Genomic DNA, 26,720 nt, shown 5'->3' on the forward strand with positions numbered 1-26,720 from the left:
TTATCTGTAATTATGCCCTTTGTTCTTTCTAAAGTCCTTTGTTTTGAGTCTTGTTGAAAGCATTTCTTAAAAACTAAATCAGACAAGACTCAGTATACATGTGCTGAGAATACTGAGAGGAAGAAAGCTGCCCAAAAATTACTACAATAAGATGAATATAAATATTACACACTCTATGTTAAAATTATCAAGATATTTTTTATTTGCCAAAATCAGAAATGGTACAAAGAAACTACACTTATCTTCAATCAAGTCTACAATAGAAATGTCTTTGTATACTTTTAAAATGTGCCTATAATTCAAATATAACAAAGACATGACAAAAGGCAGTATAAGTAGGACTACCAAAACACTACCTACAGAATATTATAAACTGATTATATTATTTATTAACTGCTAACATTTCCAAACTCAGGCGTCACTTTTGCTTAACTAGACATTAGGATCTGATATTATAATGATTTAAGAGAATACAGTAAGTCGGACATAGTCTGTAAAGAATACTTGATTCAAGGATTCAACTTCCATCAAAATCAATTTTAGTAGTGTCCGGATTTTTGAATTAGTCTTTATTTTAAAACATGATGCCAGTGGATGTAGCTGACAGTAGTGCAGTTTGGCAACAGGTCAGCTTCTGAAGTGCCACAGGTTTGATCGCTCTGAAAACCAATACATCAACAGCCATGTACCCTTCAGCAAGAAGCTGCACCTCAAGACTTAGGTTAATAACAAGAATTTAAATGGCAGCATTTCTGAAGCAATTACCCCTTGCTTTTCATAGATACAGTCATTCCACACACGCCAATCTCTTTTTCTCTCATTTTGGAAGGATGAAGTGTTGGGGAAGACGGTCAGTCTGTCTGTCAGTCTGAAAGCGAACTCTTCCAATATCTGTCTTTTCTCAGAGGAGCTCAAACCCTTGCAACGAAGGGCTCACTGCTGAGATCTCTGAGCAAAGCATGACTTTGAGATATAAGTACAAGTCTTCAGCAGCCCTGCTGCTCCACTGCTGCACATCTCAGGGCTCAGCCACTAATTAGGCTAAAAACACTGCAGAGCACGGCATCATGATCGATATCAAAGCAGCTGTCTAGAGGGTAGAACAGAAAAAAAAAATATCATAACTACTTCAAAACCCCTTTACAAATTTTTTATTTCATGCTAAACGGAGGAAGAGAAGCGTCCGTTCTGGCGGGCTCCTTCACGCCCTTGGCTTTGTTTCCCACTTAGCATGCAGCAGAAGAGAATGTACAAACACAACTTGTCTTTTTATTTTGTCCTCCGTTGAGAGGCTGCTTCTCCCCCTGTTGATGTTGTTGTCATTTCTTGCTTTTTAGCCCCCTCCCCTATGGTTGTCTTCACGCTGCAGTGTGTGCATGTCTATCTCTGTGCACTGCCGTCGTCGTTAACGAAAGCAACTTTTTAATTAAGAGACACTGAGCATCAATCAAGACTTTTAGAGATGCCATCTGGGAGGCCTGCCGAGAACTGAACAACAAACACATTATGAATAACGCACAGACAGACACATTCACACAGACAGGGCTGAATGCAGAAAAAAACCTAGCACAGGAAACAAGAATGTGACAACGGCAGAATCATTCAAGTGCAAAGAGCACAGAGTTGAAGGAATAGGAGGCTCTTCATGCCATTACTAGGTGACTATCTTATTGGTGGACTTCTCAGACATTGGAGAAGCCAGTCCATGTAAAGATTGGTAGTTTTGTCCAGAACTATTTATGAAATCTATGGGTGAAGAGAGCAAATGAAAACACCCTTTTCAAAAAGATTGGGTGGGAACCCAACAGAAAAATAAGTCCACGCATGTAATTTTAATGTGGTGAAGGGCAACACTGAAAAAGAGGAGATTTGTGTGGACAAATAATAAAAAAAAAAAAGGATCATTTGAGCTTCATGCTTTGATTCACTTTGCTCGATATGTGTTGATCTTGGCTCAGGCTCATAAAATGGTCTCAATGGCTGAATGTCACAACAGTAATTACCACAATATATGAAAGGACTGAGGCGTGCATCAAATTTAACTTTGTAGTCAGAGGTATACTTTCAAAATGTGTCTAAGAACATTTACTGTGAGATACCATGTAGTATAGTCTAGTGTTGCATGACATTAATGCAACACAACTAACCGTAAAGTTGCCCTCTACACATGTAGAGTTCAGCAGTGAGCAGCAGAGCTACTTGACTCACCTCTATACGTTGGGAGTTGACCTTTTTGCCTTTCTTGTTCCAGCTAACCCTTGGCTTCGGGTCGCCTGTTGCCTGGCAGACAAAGGAGACCACACCCCCTGAGACGCCAATCTGGTCGACGGGAACTTTAGTGAACCGTGGTGGTGCTGAAGAGAGAGGAAGACGAGGGAGGGGGCAGACAGACAGAGGAGGGAGAAACAGAGGGAGAAAGAAATAGAAAGGAACATTAGCGCCAAGACGAATGTTGCACCACTGGAGTTAACTCACTTCCTTTCAAAGCAGCATTAAATAAGTATAATTATATTTCTGAAAGGACAGGCTTTCAAATGCCTGAGAGCATGCGCATTCAGTCACTCACACACACACACACACACACACACACACACACAAAGCTCTATAATGTCGCAAAAACCCACACCAGCCTCCTCTTGCAACCCCTCAGTCCTCTACTGTCTCTCTTTCTCACTCTGTACCAAACACCCACACACTCTGTTCTAGTGTAGAGAAGAGACTTGGATGAGTAGAGGAGATGGATAGTTTGAGTTTTGGAGAAAAAAAAAAAATAGATGAACAAAATAGATGGACAGACAGTGTGTAGATACAGTAGATAGATAACCACGGCTTCACGTTATCATTCTGATTCACCCCACGCAACACAACCTTGGGTTGATATTATTATATATTCCTTCATCTAATGCCCCAATTTCGGTGTTGTGTAGTTCTGTGTGTGGATCTGTGAATTTGTGAATTTTCATGTTGATGTTGTGCCAAGGTGCTAATGATTAGTAGCACAAAAATACAACTCCATAGGGAAACAGAGGCTGGAAACTACCCATACAAAAGAAAGCCCTTGGAAAAGGATGAGGCAGTAAGAGAGAGGTTTAATTTGGTTTTAATTTGACGCTGTATGAAAGTGTCCAAAAGTGAGACTCCTTTCACTGTTCAATAGAGTGTAGCACTGGCATAGCCACAATCAGTGGTTCAATTCTCACTTGAACAACACACATTAACTCCTGATAAACTGTCCATCAAATGTAAGTAATTTCAGTACTTTTTGGTGCTTGAATTTGTCACTCATGCCTCGGTTGCTGTAGGTTCACGACAAAAAGCCTGATAAAAAGAGAGAGAGAGAAAACAGAGTCTCCTGGGGAACTCGTTAAATCTGAATCATACAGATATGCGGGGATGATCAAACGGCCAGCACATAACGTCAAATTAATAATTAAGGGACCATGGGCCGACACCAGTCTCCAGGCACTGCTAAACACATATGAAGGAGAGTTCCTGCATTCATTATCGGGTAAAGAGCGATAGAGAGTGGATATTTTAGAGAGAACGAGGCAAAGAGAAAATGTGTAAGACAAGGGAAAGGAAAAAAAAGAAGTGTGAGTGTACTGCCTCGGGAAAGCTGAAGCATCACACACAAAGTTCATCTCCTTGCCTGCAACTAACACTCCAAATATTTCTGATGCAAATATTACAGCAATATACACAAGCTGTGTATCTTGTAACACAACTAGTGGTTAGTGGCTGGTTAGTCTCAAAAACTGGTTTGCAACCAGCTGGATTTTGCAGTAGAATCTCTAAAAACCTACCAAAATGTGTTCCTGCCCTGCTTATCAGTGTATGCCAACAGGAGACCCACTTAACCTTGATTTTCATGTTTTGATCTCTGTGAATTAGATTATTGCCGAAAGCTAACATATGTGTGCATTATCCATTCCATGGTCAAACAAGATAAAAAAAAACTTTTTACTCTGAATAATTGGTACTGGAATATTATGTTCAATCAATTTATTCAGACTAGTAATCAGTGGCCAGGGTTGCTCACCTGAGGATGAGCAGAGCTACTCTTATCTCGCTTTGATTTTTGACAGCATTTTTTTCCCCCCTTTGTTCTTGGGTAATTTGGAGCACATGCAATTGAAGGTAGAGCATGACACTAACTACGTGTCCAGGTGTGATTCCCACTGGGGCCACCCTTGCTAGGATGTGTAGACTTCTGGATAAAAGTGCTAATTTCATGGCATAAGCGAATACAATAATCATATATGATAAAACATCATTTTGACAGGCTGTGAATGTTTTGTCATTGACAGACTACAGTCTGAGCTAAACAAATCAGCCAGAGGGCAGGGATGAAACTCTTCCACTTTTATAAGAAGTATTAAATGGATGTGATGCTGGCAATCATTTTAATGTTGGAAATATTGATTCCTGTCCTTCTGATGGTCACATGAAAGGGTATCGATTGTTTCATCCCTCAAAATATTTCTTAGCCCTCATTAAATCTGCACTCTACATCTTTTAAGATGAACCCTGGTGAAGTCACATTCTCTGACATATCGGAAAGGTTTCTTAATAGAAAGTATTTTGTTTTGCAACCTGGCATTCCTCTGTCAAAATCTCACAGAGGATCCAGTCCTCTCAATTATTCAAGAATATTTAAGTTTTATATCATAAATCCTTTGCATATCACTATAATTATCTTTGTCTATCTTACATGTTAGATGTATTCTCAAACTGCTGTGTTATAAAATGCAACACTGAGACATGAATGATTAACAAATCCAACCTTCAAATAAGACCATGTATAAAAAACCAACCCACCAATCTCCTGTATATTTCACAGGAGGCTATATATTATGTACGTAGTGGGACGATATGAGCACCGCAGCTTTTCTTTTTCTTCAAGGAGTAGGTCTATTTTATTTGTCTGGTGCATACAATGATCCCTTTTGGCATTTTGCACTTTCAATTTCCATTTTGAAACTACACAACGCAGCTTTACACAACACAGCTCCTCTGCATTTGACCTCCGCTTACAGTGTGCCCTCTGTTGAGACAGAAGAGGGATTTACACAGAGCAGGCCTGTGGCAGTGGTTCTGCTGAAGGCCAACGCTCTTTGATGAGTTTTCCCCTAGACCATTCGACATTTGCACCCAGTCGCCTTATCCCTCTCTTTCTCTCTTGTTTGCCCTGTTCATAGGATGAGAGAGATGTAGAATAAATACGCCTGCGTGTCAGTGTGAATTCGACTCCTGATAGATTGAGGATTTTCTCATAATGTACTGTATACTGTTTTCAATATGAACTCAAGACGGTTTCGAGATGGAAAGAAAGCCAGGGAGCTGGGAGGAAAACGGATGGAATGAAAAAGAACAAGACAGCGGAGGTTGACGGTAAGAGGAGTGCAGAAAGGGGTGGGAAGGTCAGTGGAAAAGAGAAAGCTGTGAGAGGAGAGTAGAGGAGCTGACAGGAGGTCTGAGAACTAGAAGAGATGATATGAAGAGGTAGGGCAGGACAGAAAGTGCTGAATATTTCATCAAAAAATAGTATTTTCTTAACTTTTCTCCCTTGCTCTTATTTCTTATTTGTAGTTTTTGCTTTTTTAAATTCAAATGCATAAAACATTCTGTACAGCACTTCAATAAATTTGAGGCATTTCATGACACATTAGGTTGTCGCTTTTGCTAACATCTCCCTGTATTTGTCACTTCTTTGGGAAATTTTGTTTTTACAACTGATTATTTATTAAATATATTTCTGTTCTAGTGTAATGGTACTGTTATTGTATTGTTCTAATATGCTAGTTACTTGCCTGCAACGTATTTCATTCATTCTGCCTGAATACATTTAGGAAATTATGGTTGATACCAGCCACTGTGTACTGTCTGTCCTACACTGTCCCCTTGAACTATATATGACATACAGATATGACCTACAGACTGCTCTGAAAGTTGAGAAAACTTCCATATCTGCAGAAAAGATGGTTAAATAAAGTTGAGAATATCTAACGTTAACACCAATCCAGCTGTGAGGACATACTTACAGCGGGCCAAAAGTAGAAATAGGGCTGCTAAAAGGGAGAGGAGAACAGGTTGTGCCTGTTTGTATTTTTGTGAGAGAGTCAAGAGTCAAGAGAAGGAGAGAGCGACAGTGAGGGAGGGTGAGAGAAAGAGAGAGATAATATGATTATGGCCTACAGATGCACATTTAGCCTGCATTGACACGTGACGCTGTTTACAGACTTGAGTCTGAAAGTGTAGTTTCAGTGCAAAACCCTAGAATTAAACATAATTATATTATATAAGTAACCAAATAAAGTTAATTTTTAGTTTCAGCTCTGCTGTCTCCCTCTCTCTAAGCTTACCTACTTATGTGCTCTGTCTGGTTTGTAGTCTTTTTTAGACTAATCAGGTAGTGGGTTGAAATAGTCAATAGCATTAATTAACCCCCAATCAACCCAGGTTGGGTAAAGGGTAGAGATGCCAGGTTTGATTTACTCAGACTGACTACAAGCATGAATTTAACCTGCTTTACTGTGACAATTTGTAAAGCGTATGAGTAGGCAAGTTGTTGAGTGTGTTTACTGTGAGACGATATGCAGTGAATGGTGGGCAGGATTGTAATATATTGTTTTTTGTCCCTCTTTCTTTCTGTGTATAGTAAATGTGGTATATGCGGTTACTATATGCGTGTGAGGACTTGTAAACATGTTTCTGTGTTTTTGTGCACATCGGCACATCAAACGCCCCTAGCATTGGGCCCATGAATGTCTATTATAGTGTAATTACTACAGGTATGTGGTGTGTGATTGTGTGAACTCTGATGAGCATAATTAACCTATTTTTCAATTTCCCTCGACTGTGTGCCTCTGGGCTTCTGCTGCCAGTTACTGTTGACTTTGAGCCTTTTTTTTTTTTCTTCATAATCTGAACCTTGCCACTTAGCCAGTAATTGTAGGGTAGAAAAGGTTGAATGGTGTCGGGACTTAAACTTGTTAAAAGATTTTCGCAATGAGTGATGGCAAGGACTACACCATAATTTATACAGATAAGTTCGCCCACAATGATTCATGCATTCACTGGGTTCAGTATCTTCACTATGGAAAAAAGCTGTTGTTGAACATACATTGGCTGTTTTAGGGAATGAAACAATAATCAGACTTTCCTATTAAAGGACTCTCTTTAAATGTGCAATGTGCCGCATTTTCAAACATCAATACACTATGTCATAGTATATTGATCTATGTCAGTCCCTGGTAAAAACTCCTTAAAACAAATTAGACAGAGGAGAAGTTATCCCCTATATCTCATTCCAGTGGCACAGTGCTTATGTCCTTAAAATTAAAACTACCTGTATACTTTCTTGGAAACTTTTTGTTTACAGCTCCCTCTACCCCTTTAACATAGTTAAGCAACTTCCTGTGAAATCAGTATCAGTACAATAAATAAAGTGTTGTTGCTGGTAGAAGATGCCAACCTTTTTGTTTATTTATAGTAATTACACTTTTACCTTAAAATGGTTGTAGTAATGCTTTCTTGGTGTTAAAATGCTACATTTAGCACCTGGCTTCTTCAGATCCAGTGAATAAAAGTATCATTTCTACGGTGATGTTTTTATAGTCAGTGAAAGATGTAAAACCTTTAAACGTCCTCTGCTTTTTTGTGTGCGTATATCTGTGTTACCTGGAGCACAAAACTTTTGGGGTTTGATTCCCAACGGTTCCACCTATTCTAAAAATGTACACATCTATTGCTGTAAGGTACCTTGTAAAAAAGTCTCCACCAAACAGCCTTCGTTATGTTACCAGAGATGACATTGAAAGGACATTGCACCCACAGTGGCCATTTGTCCCTTCCACCAAAGTCTCCCTCTACTCCCTGAAGCTTCCCTCAGACAGACTGCCGTACAGCACTGCCCAGATAAGCACACAAGACCCGTCTTTATCTGCCTGGCAGGGGGACATGGCCTGAGCTAAAATAACCAGCAATGGGGGCTCAGCTATCTTCACAAGGCCCCGAGAATAGAACAGATCCACGCAAACACAACTGGCTAGCAGGAGGAGAAAAAAAACTCACACTGTGCACACAGACGCTTGTTTAGCTAATACAGCAACCACCTGCTACTGGCCGCTACCTCTGTTGGACCTGATAAGACAGACTACACCAGCACTGTGATTATAAAGTGGTGGAGAGTGGGAGGTGGATATGTGAATATGAGACGGCTCCATTTACAGTACTTTACTGTTGTCGTTTGGTAGGGTGGTGGTATAAGAGAAAGGAGGGGACTGGCTTTATGACTAATACAGTAATTGATGGAGAAAAGCTTCTCAGGTCATAAATAGGAGCCATTATCTGCTGAATTAGCAAAGTGGGAGACAAAATGACGCACAGCCATTCAGTGATTTGCAGAGAAAAGCAGAGAATTGGGAAAAGGGCACTTGTTATCCATCTTGCTACAAATATCTTTCACAGCACATAGAGACAATTTTTTACCAGCAATGTCTGAAAAGAACATTTGGTACTATTAGAGGCACCACTGCAAGCAAACTAATTCCCCTTCCCTGCCTCTCATGTGGCAGTCTGGGAAGAGGGTGTAATCAGGGTGAAGATGTAAATATGAATGATATCAATTTTAACATTTTTGGGTTTTTTTTTTTTTACTGTTGCACTCATACTCGTGGTTGCTCTGGATACGAGCAACGAGTTAAAAGCGTGTAACTGATTCCACATATTTTTCCACATATTTATCATAACAGACACTCTAAGAAACTCTATGTACTGATAAACACAATTTTATGTCTCTGTGGTATGTTTACAAAGTGGGTGAGGGCAATATGAACGACTGTGTGTTACCGATTAAAGAAGTTGATTTAGTGAAGCTAATCCTGACTGAGATTAAACTTAATTTTTGTATTAGTCAAACAGCAGACACATGACACACACACGGGCACTATCAAGGCTGAGTGCTTGGGAGAAAAACAGTCAGTGAATGGAGAATGGAGCATACACATGTTTGTGTCACCTCTCTTGTCATCTTGGACATTTTCTTCTGATTTAAATATGATTTAAACTGGGGCATTTCTTAAGTTTCTAAGGTGTTGTCACTGGAATAGCAGTGCAGAGAGATGTTGCTGACATTCAACTACAGTCACATGGGCCTCTGAATTGTAGAGATTTACTTGCTTGCAGTATCAGGCTAGCAGCTATCCAAAAGACTCAGCAGGCCACCAAGCTGTTAGAGCTGCCTGTCCATCAGTCCTGGACCTGACTTAAAACCTTAATAGCCTTTATCAGCACATACACACTTACACATGTAGGATGGATGGATAGATGAATGGAGGGATGGATGGACGGACCCTCCAGGCCTAAACAATAGTGGTCGACCGATTAATCAGGCCAATATCCAGCATTTTGAAATAATTGGCTTGTAGCCGAGTCTGTCAACAAACATAAACAAACATACAAAAATATGCTTCGGGACAGTTTTGGGAAGGTGGTGAAAAAGTTAGTTTCAAACCCTGTACTATAACTCTCATGCGCCCGGCTATAAACATTTTCCTAAATTCCCTCAGTCACCATCAAATTTTCTAAAGTTAACACATTTCTCCCATCCTAAATGACAGCAAATCTAATCTAAAACCGTCACTGGCTAGCATTAAATGTATATTATGTTTTAATGCATAGAATAATGCAGTTGAATGATGTCGCTTCTGACATATTGTACCTCGCTCTCCCTTAGATACCAGTCAAGTTCTGAAATCTACAGCATAACCCAATGTATTTTTCTATTTCATTAATTAATAGAAAATCCATCTAAAACAACATGCTAATGGAAAACATAATCATGTATATTATTTGATATTTATTTTGATTGTAATGTGCATGGAATAATGGAATTATACCTGACTTTTCTTTGTTTTTTTTTATTTTTAACCCAAATATTGACCTTGTATTTTTTCTATGTTAATAATTACTGATGGCTGGACAGAAATCCAGTCCCTTATGGCAGTATGTCACTGAGCCAACACCGGGGGAGGCCAAGTGCAATATCTGCAGTGAATTAGTGAGCATGGGGGCTGAAGCAGGGAAGAAAAAAACACCACAAACATCTGGAATCACCTGAAGTGTCACCACCTTCCTGCTTATAAAGAGACACAGAAGAAAAAAAAAAGATGCAACTGGAGCTGACTCACTTCAGCCTAATATAAGACAGATGTTTGATGCTCAAGGGAAACGGCAAAAATCGGATCCGAGGTCAAAACAAATTGACGCTTTAATAACAGATATGACTGCCACAGACAATCAACCTTTAACGATTGTTTCAGATGTGGCCTTCTGGCAGTCATTGGCTGTAGCAGAACCAAGGTGTAGCCATAAAAGTGAGAAGCACAGACATGCTGGATAGTGTGCACACAGAGGTTGAGAATAAAATCAAAGCACTGACTGCACCAAAGAATGCTGTCTCCCATTTGTCTTTCACCACAGACTGTTGGTCTGTAGAAGCTGAATCATTAATGAGTCTAACATGCCATTGTAGACAAAGACTGGGAAAAGAAGCAGGTAGTCTTAAATGTTGAGGCCATGTCTGGCTCCCATACTGGAGACTACATCAGCAAGCTGTTTCTTAACATGATGGGCCATTGGCATATCAACCAAGAAAGAGTGGTGCTTGTGCTCAGAGACAGTGGTGCAAACATGATCAAAGGCATCAGACTGGCAGCGATAGCGGACCTCAGCTGCAGTGCACACACATTGCAGCTTGTGGTAAACGAGGGCATCAGCAGTCAGAAAGCAGTGGGGGACAATATCAGCAAGCTGAAGACATGTGCAACACACTTCAACCACTCTGTGCTACCAAAACAGCATCTGAGGGCCTTTCAAGAAGACCTGGGCCTCCCCCAGTATGGGATCATTCAAGCTGTTCCGCTGCAACTCCACTCTGCACATGTTGCAGACGATGCTGGAGCAGAAGTGTTCCCTGAAGGTATATGCAGGAGAACATGGGGAGTTTACATGTCCAACTACAGAACAATTAGATATCATCTCAAATTTGATCAAGACACTGGACCCTATTAAAGAAGTGACACTTGGATGAGCAAGGCAGAGGCCTCTGTCTCCTGCATCATCCCAAACATTGTAGTGCTGAAGATGCTGCTTCAGGCAGAAGGTCCCACTACTAGGGGAATCAGAGCACTGCTAGAGACAGTGTTTGTTTGGAGAAAAGATTTTCCAAGATTGAGGAGACCAAATGTTTGGTGCTGGCAACACTGCTGGATCCTCAATACAAGGGTCATGTCTTTGCAGCAGGGGACATCTCTGATGAGCTGAACCATGACGTCTGGGAGCCGGTGATTTACAGAATGACTGATCTGCCACTGGAATGGTGGAAACAGAACAAAACCCTCTTAAGCCTTCTTGTACCACTGGCAAGAAAATTTCTCTGTCCTCCACCCTCTTCTGTTCCCAGCAAAAGAACATCCAGTGAGGTTGGGACCATTTCTGAGAAGAAGAGGAACAGGCTCAGTGTAGAAAATGCAGAGAAACTTTGTTTCCTGCAGCTCATAAACTGGGACTACTGAGTGACTCAGTGTTTCCCCTATAATTGCACAGGCCTGGCGGGCTGCCAAGGCAACGAGAACCCCCGCCAGTCCAAAAAATATTTTTTAATACCAAAAATAATGCCAAATATCCATTCATTCGGATATCAATAGTGTCTGGGGGTTCTGTCTGTTCCGAAACCTGAGTTAACCTCTGTGTCGTTGCCTGGGAAACTCTTGGCAGCGTAGCACCATTTAAGGAATAGGGCAGTTCATAATGTGTGTGGTTGAGAGAGTGCAAGTGGCAGAAAAGTGATGGTGAATGCAAGTGGAGCAGAGGAAAAGGTTAGCAGTAAGTTGTCAATCTGGCAGTGTACAATAAATGTAAATGTACGATTAGACTACAGCGTATCATCTATCAAGACAAAGAAAAGTCACGTCTGTTTCTCCAATTGCTGGAAAAGTGAAGGGGGTTAGCTCCAAAGTTAGCAACAAAGGGTTAGCCTAACCTGATGATGCTTAACAGAAAATGGAGAAATGTGTGGCTGCACAAATCTCTCCCGAGTCTTGCTATGCCGCCCCAAGTATTCACAAATTTTCGTTCTCTCTCCGAAACAAGGAGATGCTGTTATCTGCTGAAAAATGCTGCTGTTTAGAGCACTACAACTTTTTATTTATTATTTTTTATTCATAAAAGTTTTAGATTACTTGTGGACATTTTTTAAAATTTAAAATAATAAGTAAAGTGTAGATCTAGTCAAGCAAACAGAGACAATGCATATTTTTTCATTTTCAAATATTTTTCTGTGTGAGTGAATAATACATTAGTGCTGAATAAATGTTCATTGGGACCAAAAACAAAGAGATGCTGCTGGGCTCTACTGTGGGCACTAGCATTGTTTATTTATTTTCTATTTATTTATTTATATAAGTTTACAAATTTTCGTTCTCTCTCAATTCATTCATGAGTTGTTCTACTTCAGCAAACAGAGACAATGCAGACAATAACATTAGTGTTAAAGAAATGTTCATTTAAGTGCAGCAATTTTGTATCTTATTATTAAAAAAAACAACAACAACATGACATCGGTATTATATATCAGCCATCGACCTCCCTGCTCTCTAAATATCAGCATCGGCCATTGAAAAGCCTGTATCGGTCGACCACTACTAAACAACTAAGTCCCATGAGTCAGAACAAATTCTCACAGACTGCCTGTGTAAGTGCCATTGCTATTGAAACCAAGCCTTTGTTCTAAACTCATCTTGCTTTGTCTTGTCTGGAAGTTTTCACATGCAATCACTGCCGACAAAGACCAGCAGACTGTTGCAAAAACTCAAAAACTTGTACTAGGCAAAAAAGAAAAAGACACAGAAAAAACAAAAAGATAAAAGGGGAAAGGAGAGAAAAAAAGTCTGCTGCTGATTTCTTAATCAGAGGCCACGATTTCTATCTTTAATGATGGAGCAAACAACTTTGTGGGTTAGTCGGTCAGTCATTCAGTCAACAACGTGTTGTAAACATGGTGTATTCTCAAATTAGATCCTCATCGCATTGAACTGATTTTGGAACACAATTTTTCCATGAAATAACATCAGCTTAACCTTGCAAGCAGCTCCAAAATATGCTGCACTTTTAATAAACTTTAAAAATCTATATTAAAGATATTAAACAATCTTCGATTTTTGCCAAGGTGCTCTTGAGCAGCTCACTTAACTCATACCAGTGATAGAAGGAAAAATGTATGATACTGTGATTGCGCTGTTGAGGTGCGAATGTCTGAATTTGTGCTTAAAATAAGCATGGCTGCTCTGTCAGTCAGGATTTTAAGAAGTGCTGTCTAAACTAATCTCAGCTGCTGTCATATTCCACAGGGCATGTTTGGGTCAGGCTCCATTCCTATGTAACCCTTACCTTGGCCGTGCAAGCTCAAGGGTTAATGAAACAGTTGCTTTTCCAATTAAAATATAAGGAAGAAAGGCTAATTGGGATTTGCTCTCGGGGCAGTTGGGGTGCCAAGCAGTTGTGGACGTAGTGATTCACAAAGCGAGTTTGTACTGCCTGGATTGTGCAGTCAGTTGTGACACCGGAAAAATGTCCATCTTGTAACCTCAAATGGAGTCTTCAAATCTTATTCTCCTTTCAACATATTAAGGAATGTACAGGGTGAGATTATTGTACCTGTTTGAATACAACTCAAGTGGAAGAAATTTCAAGGAACAAAGAACATTATAATACAGGTGGAAAGACTTAAAGGTATTATTGATATTAAAGACAATTCTCAAAAATGAAATGAAATGAAATTACTTCACTTCATTAGATCATTTTCACATTTTAAGTAACCAGATTTCAAAGCTCACAAATGGTGTACATGAAATGAGTAGAGACTTGATGTTTTTGTGCAAACCCTTGCTCATTGCATCATACAGTGTGCCATCTATGTTGACTGCACTCCAAACAAACTCGCAGGGCTCAGGCTTTGCAGTACACGAGGGACTTGTGGCAGGATGTGGGAACCCAGTATAAAATAAGTTCTAGAGTGTTAGTACCCAGAGGTGAAAAACTTTGCCCGACCGCACTGCTGTCACAGCAAAGCTGCATTTCTAAAAAGAGTGGCACACTTGTAATATGCACAAATTGGTCCCATTGAAACCATTGTTGAAGGCAAAAGAAAAAAGTGAAAGACATTAAGTATCCTTCAGCCTATTGGAAATAAATAGGCTTGATTCCTCAGAGAAAGGAGGAATATTAAGCTTAAGAGTGTGTCTGATTTCAAAATGGCCACACAGAGGAGATGAAATAGGAACAATTTTGTGTCATTTAGAGACTCGCTTGAGGCAATTGACACTTGTTGGTTCATTAAATGAAGAGGACACCTCCAATTGCCAAAGGTACAATAGGTCTGATCAAAACAGATGACAAGAGAATGAAGAAAATGGAGACAAAACAATCTTCTATCTGTCTATTGAAAATAAAACACTGAAAAACAGACACTATATCTGTCTTTACATGTAAATACATGTATATATTAGTCAAGCTATACACAAAGAAAAGCCTCCACCTATGCAGTCTGAAGGTTTGAAAAACAATCGTACCAACACAGTTATGCATCGAGGAATATCTTTTTTTGGGGGGTGGAATCAAAAACCTTTGAAGATCTAAACTTGCTCATCAAAGCATCAGAGGCATTACAATTTTAAAAGCCACCTTGATGGTGTGTTGAATTCCTTTCTGCAGAAAGAAAAAAAAACATGGAAGGATAGCACCTTTCACGCACTTCAATCACTTGTATTGTACTGTCAAACTGGGTTCATATAACATCGCTCAAATTGCTGGAGCATGCTACTGAAAAGAGAGTGAAAAAGAGAGATGATGGCAAAAAAAGAAGATAAGCACCACCCACACTGTGACTGTAAGCTTGGGGGACGGCTATTTGATCCATTGTGCTGACCAAAACAGTGTTTTTAGAGGTACATTTCAATATAATACACTGACTTTTTTTTATATATTGCTATCACAGTGTTTTATCTCCCTGAACCAATTTGATGGTTGTATGCTGTCCTATGACTTCTTGGTAACCATATGGGCTAGAGCTGCACTGTTGATTGGCTGTTTGTTCTGTCAGCATTATAAATCATGTAACTGGGGCTAAAGTCAACACTGTTCAGCCATCTTATAGAGCAATCAAGCATTTTAACAGCACATACACCTAAAGCCCTCACGTGAAACACGCAACAACTTTGCAAATGGTGATAAATTGAACTGCTTTGGTTTTTGCCTTCTTTGGTTGCACAACCCCCCAAATTGCCTATAAGAAGACACATATTTTATTTTTGATTGGAGAATACCTTACACTCCATAGTGAATGAATTAAAGAACACTTAAGGAGAAGGAAAGATGGTTTCTTGCTGTTGCCCTCTACCATTTTGTGAGTGTACAGCTATGTATAACAAACCTTCAGAGTGCAAGCAGTGCCAACAGGCTACTTGAGGCAGGGATTCATGCCTGTAACTCAATTAAAAATTAACTTGTTTTCTTCTCATTTAAGAGAAAAACAGTGGATAGAGCAAAGTACGGGGCCAAGCATGAAACAGCTGGGTGCACATGAAATTGAATTTGACAGAATTAACTTGACAGTGTTGGCTCAAACATAATTTGAGTGGAAAAGATAAGGAGTGTGAGAGAGAGAAAGAAAGAGAAACAGAGAGACAAAGATGTAGCGAACAAGAGCAAGAAAATAACAACTCCACTAAGGGGCTTCATTTTTTTTTCCAATTGGCAGCTTCAAAGGAATATAAATAATTGAACACCCTCACCCCATCACCATGAGTTCTGGCCAATTACTATTAGGAGTACTTTGCCAAGAATTCTACTGTTGAGGAATCCAAAAGACCAAGAGAAAAGAGGAGGAATGAGTAAGAAGGAGGTGAAAGGCCAGAAAAAATGTGCGAGATAGTGTCACTTCACTCGAGAAAAGTAAGTAAGAACTTTTAAAACCTGAGGCAATAATGGGAACAATCATGGAAATATCGGACAAGGCTTTCCTCCATAAAAGAAATAGGTTACTGGTTCTCTGTTGCACTTTTATCAGCTCCAAAAGAATAACTAGAGAACATAACAAAACAAAGAAAAATTATGCATGGTAACCTGTGTATGTGTGTTCAGTAAAATCATGTCACATGACGAGGGCTTTGGGGTATGAGGCTTTGAACACCATGACAACTCTTTCAGCCCTATAGCTCATAAATCAAAAAAACTAAGATTACTAGATTATAACAACATCAGTGAGAACCTACACTTTCATTATTCACTGACAAATTTTAATCAGCATCCCTATGGATGTCAGAAACAACCATAGTGAAAAATCAAACACACTTTTGGACTGCTGTGTTTGATTAAGTTTTTTTTTTAAATCATAGTGTTTGTGCTTTCTACTATGCTGAATTATATTATACCTTTTTTTTTGTTTCTTTTGTTTTTTTCCTTTAATCATGACTAAAAAGCACCTCAGGTAGCAACTCATAACCGCATAAATTCTATAAATGAATCATTTTGATTTCCTTCCATTAAGAGATACACTATGAACTCATTTGACTGCAAATGTTTTGGAGCAAAAAATTTTAATGAATATGACTGCACACAAATGGGAATAGATGGTGATGGTTTATTCTTTAATTTTTATTGGTACTGGGATGTTATCACTAATTATGAGTTTGCCATTGTGAGTATGAGATCATTTAGTAGGTTTGACTAAATATCTATTTTCATATTTTTGTACATTGGCAGTGCACACTGCACATAGTTTAGTATTTGCTCATTGTTTAAATTTTAAATTTATTGTTATTCATGGACGATTGGAAGACAGGGCTGAGGAAGGAATGAATATCACATGTAAACACAATTACTTTGGGTTTTTCGTCTAAAATGAAGGCTTGACATTGTTATCTAGTTTTACAGCTGTGCCACAACCATCAATATAGATCTATAACTCAACCCAATATTCTATAGCCACCTACGACAATGCTATGACATTCCACACATTAATATAATTCAGCCTTTACACACATACAGCACATGCATGCGTCTGCTTACAAATTCATGCAAATATGCAGTCAAATATAGACATACACACACAAACAGGGAGCCATGCATTATTGCGGTTGGGCGTTGGGATTTATTGAGCTATCTTTCTTTCTCTTTTGATTAAAAATGTCTCCTTCTCACTATGATTTATGAGTGTAAATGGAAAGGAACGGAGGGCAGAGATAGAGGGAGGGATGTGAGAGAAAGGGATGACATCATGCTTTTAGCTGGGCTTTTCTACAAAAGGGTGGCATCCACTGTGTGTGGGTGTGCGCACGTGTGTTTGTGTGTGTGTGTGAGTGAGTGAGAGAGAGAAAGAGAGTTGAAATGCGGTGGGGGGTTGGTTCTTCCCCCCAGTCCTCTCAGTCCACCAGGTGGGAGTGAATATAATTGGTGTGTGTGTGTGTGTGTGTGTGTGTGTGTGTGTGTGTGTGTGTGTGTGTGTGTGTGTGTGTGTGTGCACATGTGGGTGTGAAAGACAATCAGAGAGAAAAATAAGGTAGTCTGTAAGTGTGTGCATATATTTCCAGACATAATGGTGGGGCAATGCTGTGTACCCCCAAAAGAGATGAGAAGAGGGTGAGGGGTGTGTGTGTGTGTGTGTGTGTGTGTGTGTGTGTGTGTGTGTGGGCAGGAGGGGGGCGAGGACAAGAAATAAAGTGAACAAGAGCAAGAAGACAGAGTGAGAGAGCTTGACAAAAACAGCAATCATATCCACAGGCAGAGCAGACAAAGACAGGCAGATACTGACAGATGGGGAGAGAGCCCTGCTGTTAGTGTATTTGTATTTGTGTGTGTGTATGTGTGAGATAGAGAGAGAGTAAGGCGCGAGAGAGACAGAGAGAGAGAGGAAAAGCTAATCTCCATCAAAGATGAAGCAGACTGCACTGAATGTTATTTAAACCAGGGTGAGCAAACAGTTGCTGTGAATGAGTTCAAGTAGAGGAGAAAAAACGAGTCCTAAGTGGGCAAGTATAGTCAACATGAGAACATGAAACAAACCATTTTCATATGCAACATGTTAAGAGCAGGGGCTGTTGACCCTTTGCTTTAACTTTCCCTCTGACAACAAGCGTGTGGCCTTGCATTCTCTACACTCAGTGAGACAGAAAAAAGGCAAAAAAGAGGAGAACAAACTTGGTTTGACATCCGTCTGAGTGCAATTTCAGATGTTTTCAGCCAGCTGAGCTGAAAGACACTTGAATTATGCTACCAGACACTCAAACCACCATGCAATCAAAAGTAGACAGCTCTGTTGCAACATGAGAAAAATCAAGTCCTCCTCATGTTATCTAGAGCCGCTAAGAATACACTTACAGAATGTCAGAAACTGAGAGGAACAGAGAGGAAGAGGTGAAAAATGCAATTTATCTTGCAAATTACCCAAGGTAGACAGACAAATCAAGCACTTCTCAACGTCAACTGTCCTCAAAAACAGTTTGTCTGAAACGTCACATTGGCTGAACCTGTTCATAATTTTAAGCATCATCTTAAAATGTTCTGTTTTTCTTGTACACTGAATGTTGACTGATTTTTAAAATTTTGATATATGTTCTGTTATTTATGAAGCTTGATCTACTTTTATAATTGGTTGAATGTAACAGCTGAATGCTTTTTGCTGATTTGTGTGCGTAAAAGGTGTATGTGTGTATACCTGCTCTTCTTGTGTAAAACACTGTTACAAATTTGTCTTGTTATTTATTTAAGTTTTATATGAAGAAAGAAACTTTAACTTGAACTAGTTATACAGTTGTTTTTCTCCCCAAAGTTTTTATTTTTTTGCCAAAGTGACAAATTAGTGTTTTAATGACACGTAGAGGGAGATAAGACGGGGAGGATAACATTATATCCAATCAAAAGGAGACAATTTCATAACGTTGCTTTTGCATAGACACATACAGCACATGCACAAAACCACTGAGGCAAACATATAATTTACATGTTGCCTGCAGTGTGGTTATGTACAGAGGGTTAACACACATGCACACACACAACACACACACGCGCAAACTTGTCACTGATACACTCCAACAGACATGTATCTGGATTCACCACTTCATATAATTCTTTTACATACTCACCAACACACTTACTCCTACACACACACAATCACACGCACAGGATTTACAAACAATGAAACCCAAGGGGGAGCTTCCCCACCTCGCCATCACTCTTGTTCTATTTCTCTGCAGAGCCTCCTATTTGTTTTGTCTTCTTAATGCTGCTCTAAGCCCATCTTAACGGGGAAATGGTGCAGAACAAATCCTAAGCAGGAGTTGACAGGGTGGGATAAGAGACTACTGACGTTCCTCTGTTACTAACATAGAAAGTTATGGAAGACGATTTATACAGAAGGACAGCTCTTGACGCTGTACTGAAATTCTTATTTTCTTTGGCTGAGGCAGAATTAGAGACCTCCTATAAACTACAGTCCTTTTGAGAATGAAGACAGCCTTTCCAAAATGTGATATCAACAACTGGAGACAGTAATGCATGTCTTTACATGCTCACTAAAAGAAAACTGAAATGGAAAACTGACTTTATGAAGGGCTCTAATATTCTTAAAAGCTTTGCTAACTTGCCATCTTCCACCTCTCTGCGATATTCTAACCAGTAGATCAGATATGAACGATGAATCCATAAAGGGCTCTACGTTGGAACACTGATGAAGTTATATGCAACGGCTAGTCAATTAGTTGATTACTTACATAAGGCGTGGGAGCCGGTGAGCAGCAGTGATAGCAGCAGCGTGGTGACAGGCAGCAGGAGTGGCAAGGAGAGGCGAGGGGTGCCGCCGATGGCCATCTTGGCTCCAGTAGGGAAGGGGAGCAGGGAGGGGTGGGGTGGGACTTATCTTTGAAATGGCTGGAGAGCCGAGGCCCCGACTGCGCAGGGAAGGTTGGGGTCTTCACGCAGAACGGCTTGGCACTCTGAGAAAAGACAAAGAAAGACAGGAAATATTAGAATTTTTTTTATTTTAAGATTTATCTATTCCACTATGTGTTTAACTTCTGAGAATTTGACAGATGCTCTTAGCCAGAGCCACTTGCAGTGAAAAGGTGGCGCTTTCTGTCCACCCTGACAGGACATGTGACTGAGGCACAGACAGAAGAACACTCAGAGTAGGGCCAGTCTGCTTGCACTTTTCACAACCTCTCATTTCTGCTGACACATAAATGGAAGGAAGGTAATAGCGTGTTGGTGACACTACTGGAAGCAAAGTGTCACACACCCTCAAACCCCGATCTTGCAACCAGCGTCTTCTCTCATCCCTAAATTAGCAGGGGAGTCACTGTTTTCTTTCTTTTTCCTTTTCTAATCGCCTGATCTTGTCTCATTGCCTTGTAATTACACAGGCACCCAATGATATTCCAGGCACAGTCTCTTTGTTTTAGTCAAATTGCCATTAATTCCCCAAGCTACACAGAGAGACCAGGGACACCTCCCACCACACACACACACACACACTCATTGATATGTCTAGTGCAGCACAGAGCCACCACCATGTGGTTATACATACTCTTTAATTAAAAAGACGTGAATAAAGAGACAAAGGAAAGGATAAGTGAGAGAGATCCTTGACAAGAATTTAATGAGTTAGTCAATTTCTTTCCCCATTTTTTAACATGTATGCCATTCATCAAAACCTTTATCCAGAGCGAAAAGGTGCGGCGTCTTGCTCAAGGACACTTCAACAGAAGGTAATATCTGTGTCAGCAATCAATCAGTGAACACAGCATCACAACAACAACAACAACTGTCCATTCTCACAGGACCCAGATCACAGGACCAAGGTTCAAGGTTCTGTGTTAGCAAGCATCTGCCCTGCTTTAGTGTCCTTGTTTAATACACTGAACTCTTTCCAGCTCCAGGGATGCTACCACTCAGCTGAGCCTACATGAGGGGTGAGGGCAACTCTCCAGAAGTGAGATTAATTACCTACTCACTGGGTGGTTAACAGGGTACTATAGTATAAACTGTTTAGACAGTGTGCAGTACATTGTAGATGCCCTAAAGCAACTTTTTTTCCCTAGGTAACCTAGAGGTTAAATATAATATTCTGTCAACACAGGTTTACAGATTTGATCCACGAAAGAGCTACTTTCAAATTGCCACTGAACACTTCATAAAATCCCTACGTGCTATTTCACTGCAAGTTGCTTTTGACAAGAGCTTCAGTGCCTGAAATGTGAACTGAATGTACTTAAAAAATAGCATAACTGACAGTTACAATCTCTATCATTCAGATAAAATTAGGATCAGAAGCACTTAGATTAAAAAAAGTGAAAGACCACTTATGAGGCAAACTATACCAGTGGGATGGATATATAGTATATAAACTATATCGCTTGAATAGCCTACTTATTCATATATATTTTTTATTTTTTTAGACAGAACTATATTTATGACTGTGGCCTTGTGAGAGGCAGAAATGAACTGCTAATTGCAGTGTAACCAAGCACCTCAGGCGGCAAGCATACACAAGTGCCCCACCCTTCATAGCTACACCTACGAGGCTCTTCAACTGGCTAGATGAAACACATGCAGCAGCAGGCACACTTGAAATAATACCATAAATGATACAGTAAAACCCATATAAACACAGAAGCACCCATACAGTGTAAAGCTACTGGCCTCTGAACAGACGTTTTTTTCAACATACTTTGTAATTCAAACCGAGAAATTCAAGAACACGTGATACATGTGCACTTACAAAAACACAAAGGGAGAGATCAACAATGGGTCTTTTGTGGCAACGCCATGCCAGAAAAGAGAGTTTTTCAGAAGCTCAGCTCATCTTTCAACACAATACTATACACACACGACCAACATGTGTATCCATGTTTGTTGTGGGTTTTTTTTTCTTTTCATTTTGTCTTGGCCCAGGGGGCAGGTGATGTCATTGGTGAGAACTGAGGGAAATACAGAAACATGAAGAGAGAGAATAGCAGAGTATCAAATTGTCTAGGGGACTTCTGAATGATGCCACTATTGTTCTGACTGTAAACATTGGTCTAGGTAGAGGGAATCTCGCCAAGCCTGTAGGGAATTACTCTACCTATGCTCACAAAATGCCTAGGTTATGATTTATGGCCCTCCTCTTAGGGCATGGTTTCTATCTCCACCTCTGGTTGCTATACAAACTTCACAACATAATTACAACAGCTATTGTTGTTGAATGGCCTCACCAAACATAACCTAAGGCTATGTGTGGACTCCAGTTTAACCATAGACACTGTCTACGCAGCTCAATGCTGCGTTCCTTTCTGAACTGTAATAGAAGATAGAGAACAGTTAGACAAGTTTAGATAGAAAGATATATACGTGCCTAAACATATTTTTTTAATCCCTGAGGGATTAGGCAAGCTAAAACTCCACTAAAGCAAAATTTTAACCTTGAGAGCAAATGCTGCTGTAAACAGAGATGCCAACATGTCACTAAAGCAGTCCTTGGGTCAAAAGGAAGGCATGATATGGAAAGCACAGCATGTTTCTCCTACTATTAGCACCTCCATGGGAAAACCTGTCAACTCTCGCTAAAAGCATTCATCACTTTGCCTGTAGAAATGGGCAGAGGAAAGATGGAGTATTTAGCATTCTGGCGATGCTAGCAGAGAGGCCAATCGATTGATAAACCCTCACCATTACCCCAGCTGCTTGCACATTATTGGCTGTGATCGAGAGGAAACTGCTAATGGTCCTGTTTTGCGGATTTCAATGTCAATAGGATAACTGCAACAACTTACTAATTTCTGAGGGAAATCAAGCAAATTAGCAAAATAGCAATATATAATTGTTAATCTTGCACAAGATGTAGGCAAGGCACATTTTAAAAGTGAAAGCAGTACCTATACCACATATAATGGATTTATATTCAGGTGTAACTCCAATGGAATGCCCTTTCTTTCAGTATTTGCTAATATGTTGTCATAAGCACTTATAACCCAATAACATCACAAGGAATCTTTCTGCCCTCTAGTGGACAAAAAGTGCTTAACATTTAACACTTAATACTACTTTAAAAAAATTACAAATTAATGTGAAGAAATGCATTGAAATAAGTGCTGCTAAATGTTTGGATTCAACCTGACAACCAAACAGTAACAAAGTCCATTCATTAAACTCTAGACTATTCCCACCGATGGGCGATGAATACATTTATAGGCTTGAACATTATTCCCCTGTGAAAGCTGCCCATCACTCCAAATATTAACCAGTCGCCAGGCTTCAGTAATTACAGCCAAAATGGCGGCACAATTTCCACTGAGTGCTGGCAGTCACTGGCTATCAAGAACTCTCACTTTGACATGGTCAAGCTTCAAATTGAGCTCGTTTCCCCATGCAATATTGATACTAATGCATTTGATTACTGAGATTGAGAAAAGCAACGAAGGGAAGGGGCGATGGGACTTTGTGCCATAAGCATGAAATGAGAGCAGGACCAATAGATAAAACATGTGCATATGCACACCTACACGCATGCCACAATGGGCCAAGAAAAAATTAAAGGAAGGAGTGAATCCTATAAAGTGAATGAAGCTACAGTTATGTATACATGAATTTCTGGATAAGAGGCCATGAGACTGCTGACTTCAAGCTATTTCTATCCTCACATGTACACTGCACTGTTACAAACTCTTCTTCCCACACACACACTGTAAAGATATGAAGTTGTACACAAGGAGAAAAACAACTACTTATCTCCTGAGGGACCACATTAATAATCCCTTTTATGGGTTAAACAGTCAGCTCTCTTGACACTTAAAAAGACCTCAGTTTGGTTGGGCTTGATGATCAAAACTGAGTGTTGAAACTTCAAAAAGAATTTTATATTCTATGATTTTGATCCAAAAAAAGAAAAAAAAGAAAGGGAAAAAGTAGGAGTTTCCGTCAGAGTAAGATTTTCATGCATTGTTTGGTTTCTAGAGTGAGTTTATCAACAACATCTAATTTTTGGCTCCAGGAGTCTGACAGGCCATGTTTACAGTGACTTCCTGTTGCAGCCTGGTAGGGGTGTTGTTGATTCTCCAGGGACGGGTATTGGCCTCTCTACCTAGTGAAGAAACATTGAGGAGATTGAAGCAAACTGCCTTAGAAAAATTAGTCCAAATGTCACTTGAAGAGTGTAGATTTCTAACACATTTTCCAACACATTCATTCACAGGTTGAAAAAAGAAGATCACCACGGCATCTGCAAAGACAAAGGCCAATCTACCACAAAAGGCTGCCCAGTTCTGATTTAGGTTAACTCACCTTCTTTGATATTGAACAACCAAGGAGCTAATATGAATGGAATATCCAAGAAAAACTATTATGTTTCTTTAAAGGACATGTTATGCACAATATGAGCCTAGGCCTACACAGGTTATTTTTCATCAATTGAAGCCATTATTTGCAACAAGGGCCACTAATGACATGACTAATGACAGTATTGTTGCTCAGTGCCTCCCACCTACACCTTCAGCATGACAGATGTGTAATAATTACTCTAAAACCCCATGAATGCTTCTTATTAAAGGGTCACTTCACCATTTTTTACTTTGAGTTTTAAACTTAAAATAATGAGGAATGACTTGAGGGGAATATGTGAATATGTGTGTCCAAGTAAGAACCAAGGTGTCTCAAAAATCAGAAAACATCTTCTTACCTCACTAGTCAAAGTTAACACAGCTTATAGACAATGGCAGATGAAGATATACCGGGGCATATTGTTAGAAACAAAAAGAAAAATGCACATGGAGCTCTGCTAAGTAGCTAATGTTACCATTAGCAGTTAACACTACATTAGCCACTTTGATCAACTAATGTTAGATAACCACAGAAAAATTCATATTACTATGTTGCTAACAGTGAATAAACACATTGTTAAATTAAACCATAACTTACTCATGCATATTTCTCATTCCTGTTAGCATTGCTTACTTTGGTTTATCTTTGACCCAGTAGGAGCAAGAGTTAGCTGAGTGCTGTGGACTGCAGCTTTGTGAAAAGAGGGGGCCTGAAATATTAAACAGGGGGCTTTAAACAGTTAATGCCAACAGGAGTATGAGGACAGTAGATTGCTAGGTAACTTTGTTTGATAGTTATAAAGCATAATGTTAGCAACGAATGGTAGACAGACAGAACTAGCAAATTATGCTCAGAGTTCTGAATGACCCTTACCAACTGCACAACAGTGGTCATTGTCTGGTTGCTGTGTAATGTTCTGTGTACACGATTCAACTTAGCAACACTTGCTCCAGTCTCCTGATACAAACATTAGATATGCAGAGCAGTGGTTATTATGGTAGCTAAAGGTTTGGTAATTGGATGGTGACAAGGCAACGGGATAGATACAGCATTCCCCAAAAATGTCTGGGTATTGTTGTAAAGGTTGAAAATAGTCTGAACTTGACTTTAAGCAGAAAAATGTAATTTCCTTGGACAAAACTGGCCATGTTTTTGTTTCTTCTACCAGTCAAGGATGACAGAATATCCACAGCAATGACATGTAATCACTCTTTTATGATCAATTTTTGATTTCAAAGAAAAATAATGAGGTTGATGCAGCAGCTGATTGTCATGAAAATAAGCCAGAGTCAATTGTGCTGGCCGATGGAAAAATACAAATTTTCAGCTGAATACTGCCTTCCTAGGCCTCCCTAAACCTTGTTGCCTGCTGTTTATGTTCAGCCTTCAGCTGATGTCTCTCCCTCTGAAGTCCTTCACCTTGGATGAAGTTTTTATGCATCACCCCTTACAGGCTTTCAATTCAACCTGTTTACTGCTTTTCATTGATTCATACTAGTGTTGTCATGATACCAAAATTATGACTTCGATATGATATCTGACTCAAATAAATATGTCAATACTGACACTGAAATGATACCATGGCAAAAACCTAAAACATAGGTAATTGAATAACATATATTGATCATTTATAACTAGTGTTGTTGATCTGCATACTTGTGAACACCTGATTTTTAGCAGCTTGCAAGTTAACGTTAACGTTACCAGCGTGAATGTTGTGTTTGCATATAGAGATGTTTGCCACATTGGTAAGTTAGCTAAAAAGTTCAAGCCAAATTAAACAGTTATCATTGCCCTTAATTGCCCATACTCGGATATTTGCCCAATATTTGAGGGCATGTAATTATATTATCTATCATATTCGCTAACCTGTCGCTCTTTGAATTCCTTGAACAGGTCGGCATGTCTGTTGCCAAGATGCTTTGCCAAGTTGGACGTGTTGGCTATCTTGGTCTGCCTGGTTAAAACATCTTTTACAGACAGGCTTTGTGGTGCGTGTGGGCTTGCCCTGACTGTCGGCTATGTAAGTGAAAGAATGCCATATTTCGCTCTGTGCGACTGCTTTGTCAACAAGCCGTGAACGGTCGGCAAGAGCACTTGCACTTGCAGCCATGTCTCTCGTTCTGTCATCATGAAAGCTGCAGCGTGTATATGAGAGAAATAAAAACTGTTGGCATGCCCACTATGCCTGCGGGGAGTGGAAGCAGAGTGCTGCACACACACGCTGCACCGCTGTCGCACATCAGCGCAACTCATAGGAAATACAGATCTTATTAAAACACCGTCATTCTTAAAGTACCAGTACTAATAAA

The 26,720-nt window shown here is 39.8% G+C and overlaps 1 protein-coding gene across 3 annotated transcripts in view; it reads right to left on the minus strand.

Moving 5' to 3' along the window:
- Positions 1-26,720, minus strand: part of ptprsa (protein tyrosine phosphatase receptor type Sa) — a 250,644-nt gene that overhangs the window by 119,779 nt on the left and 104,145 nt on the right. For all 3 annotated transcript variants that reach the window (XM_042417834.1, XM_042417835.1, XM_042417833.1), the window contains 2 exons: positions 19,827-20,048; positions 2,209-2,354 (listed from right to left, as the gene is read on the minus strand). In XM_042417834.1, coding sequence (XP_042273768.1) covers positions 2,209-2,354; positions 19,827-19,923 — 243 coding nt within the window. In that variant the 5' untranslated portion in view covers positions 19,924-20,048. The remainder of the gene's footprint in view (positions 1-2,208; positions 2,355-19,826; positions 20,049-26,720) is intronic.

This window comes from Thunnus maccoyii, chromosome 7 (assembly GCF_910596095.1).
Source record: "Thunnus maccoyii chromosome 7, fThuMac1.1, whole genome shotgun sequence".
NCBI lineage: Eukaryota > Metazoa > Chordata > Actinopteri > Scombriformes > Scombridae > Thunnus > Thunnus maccoyii.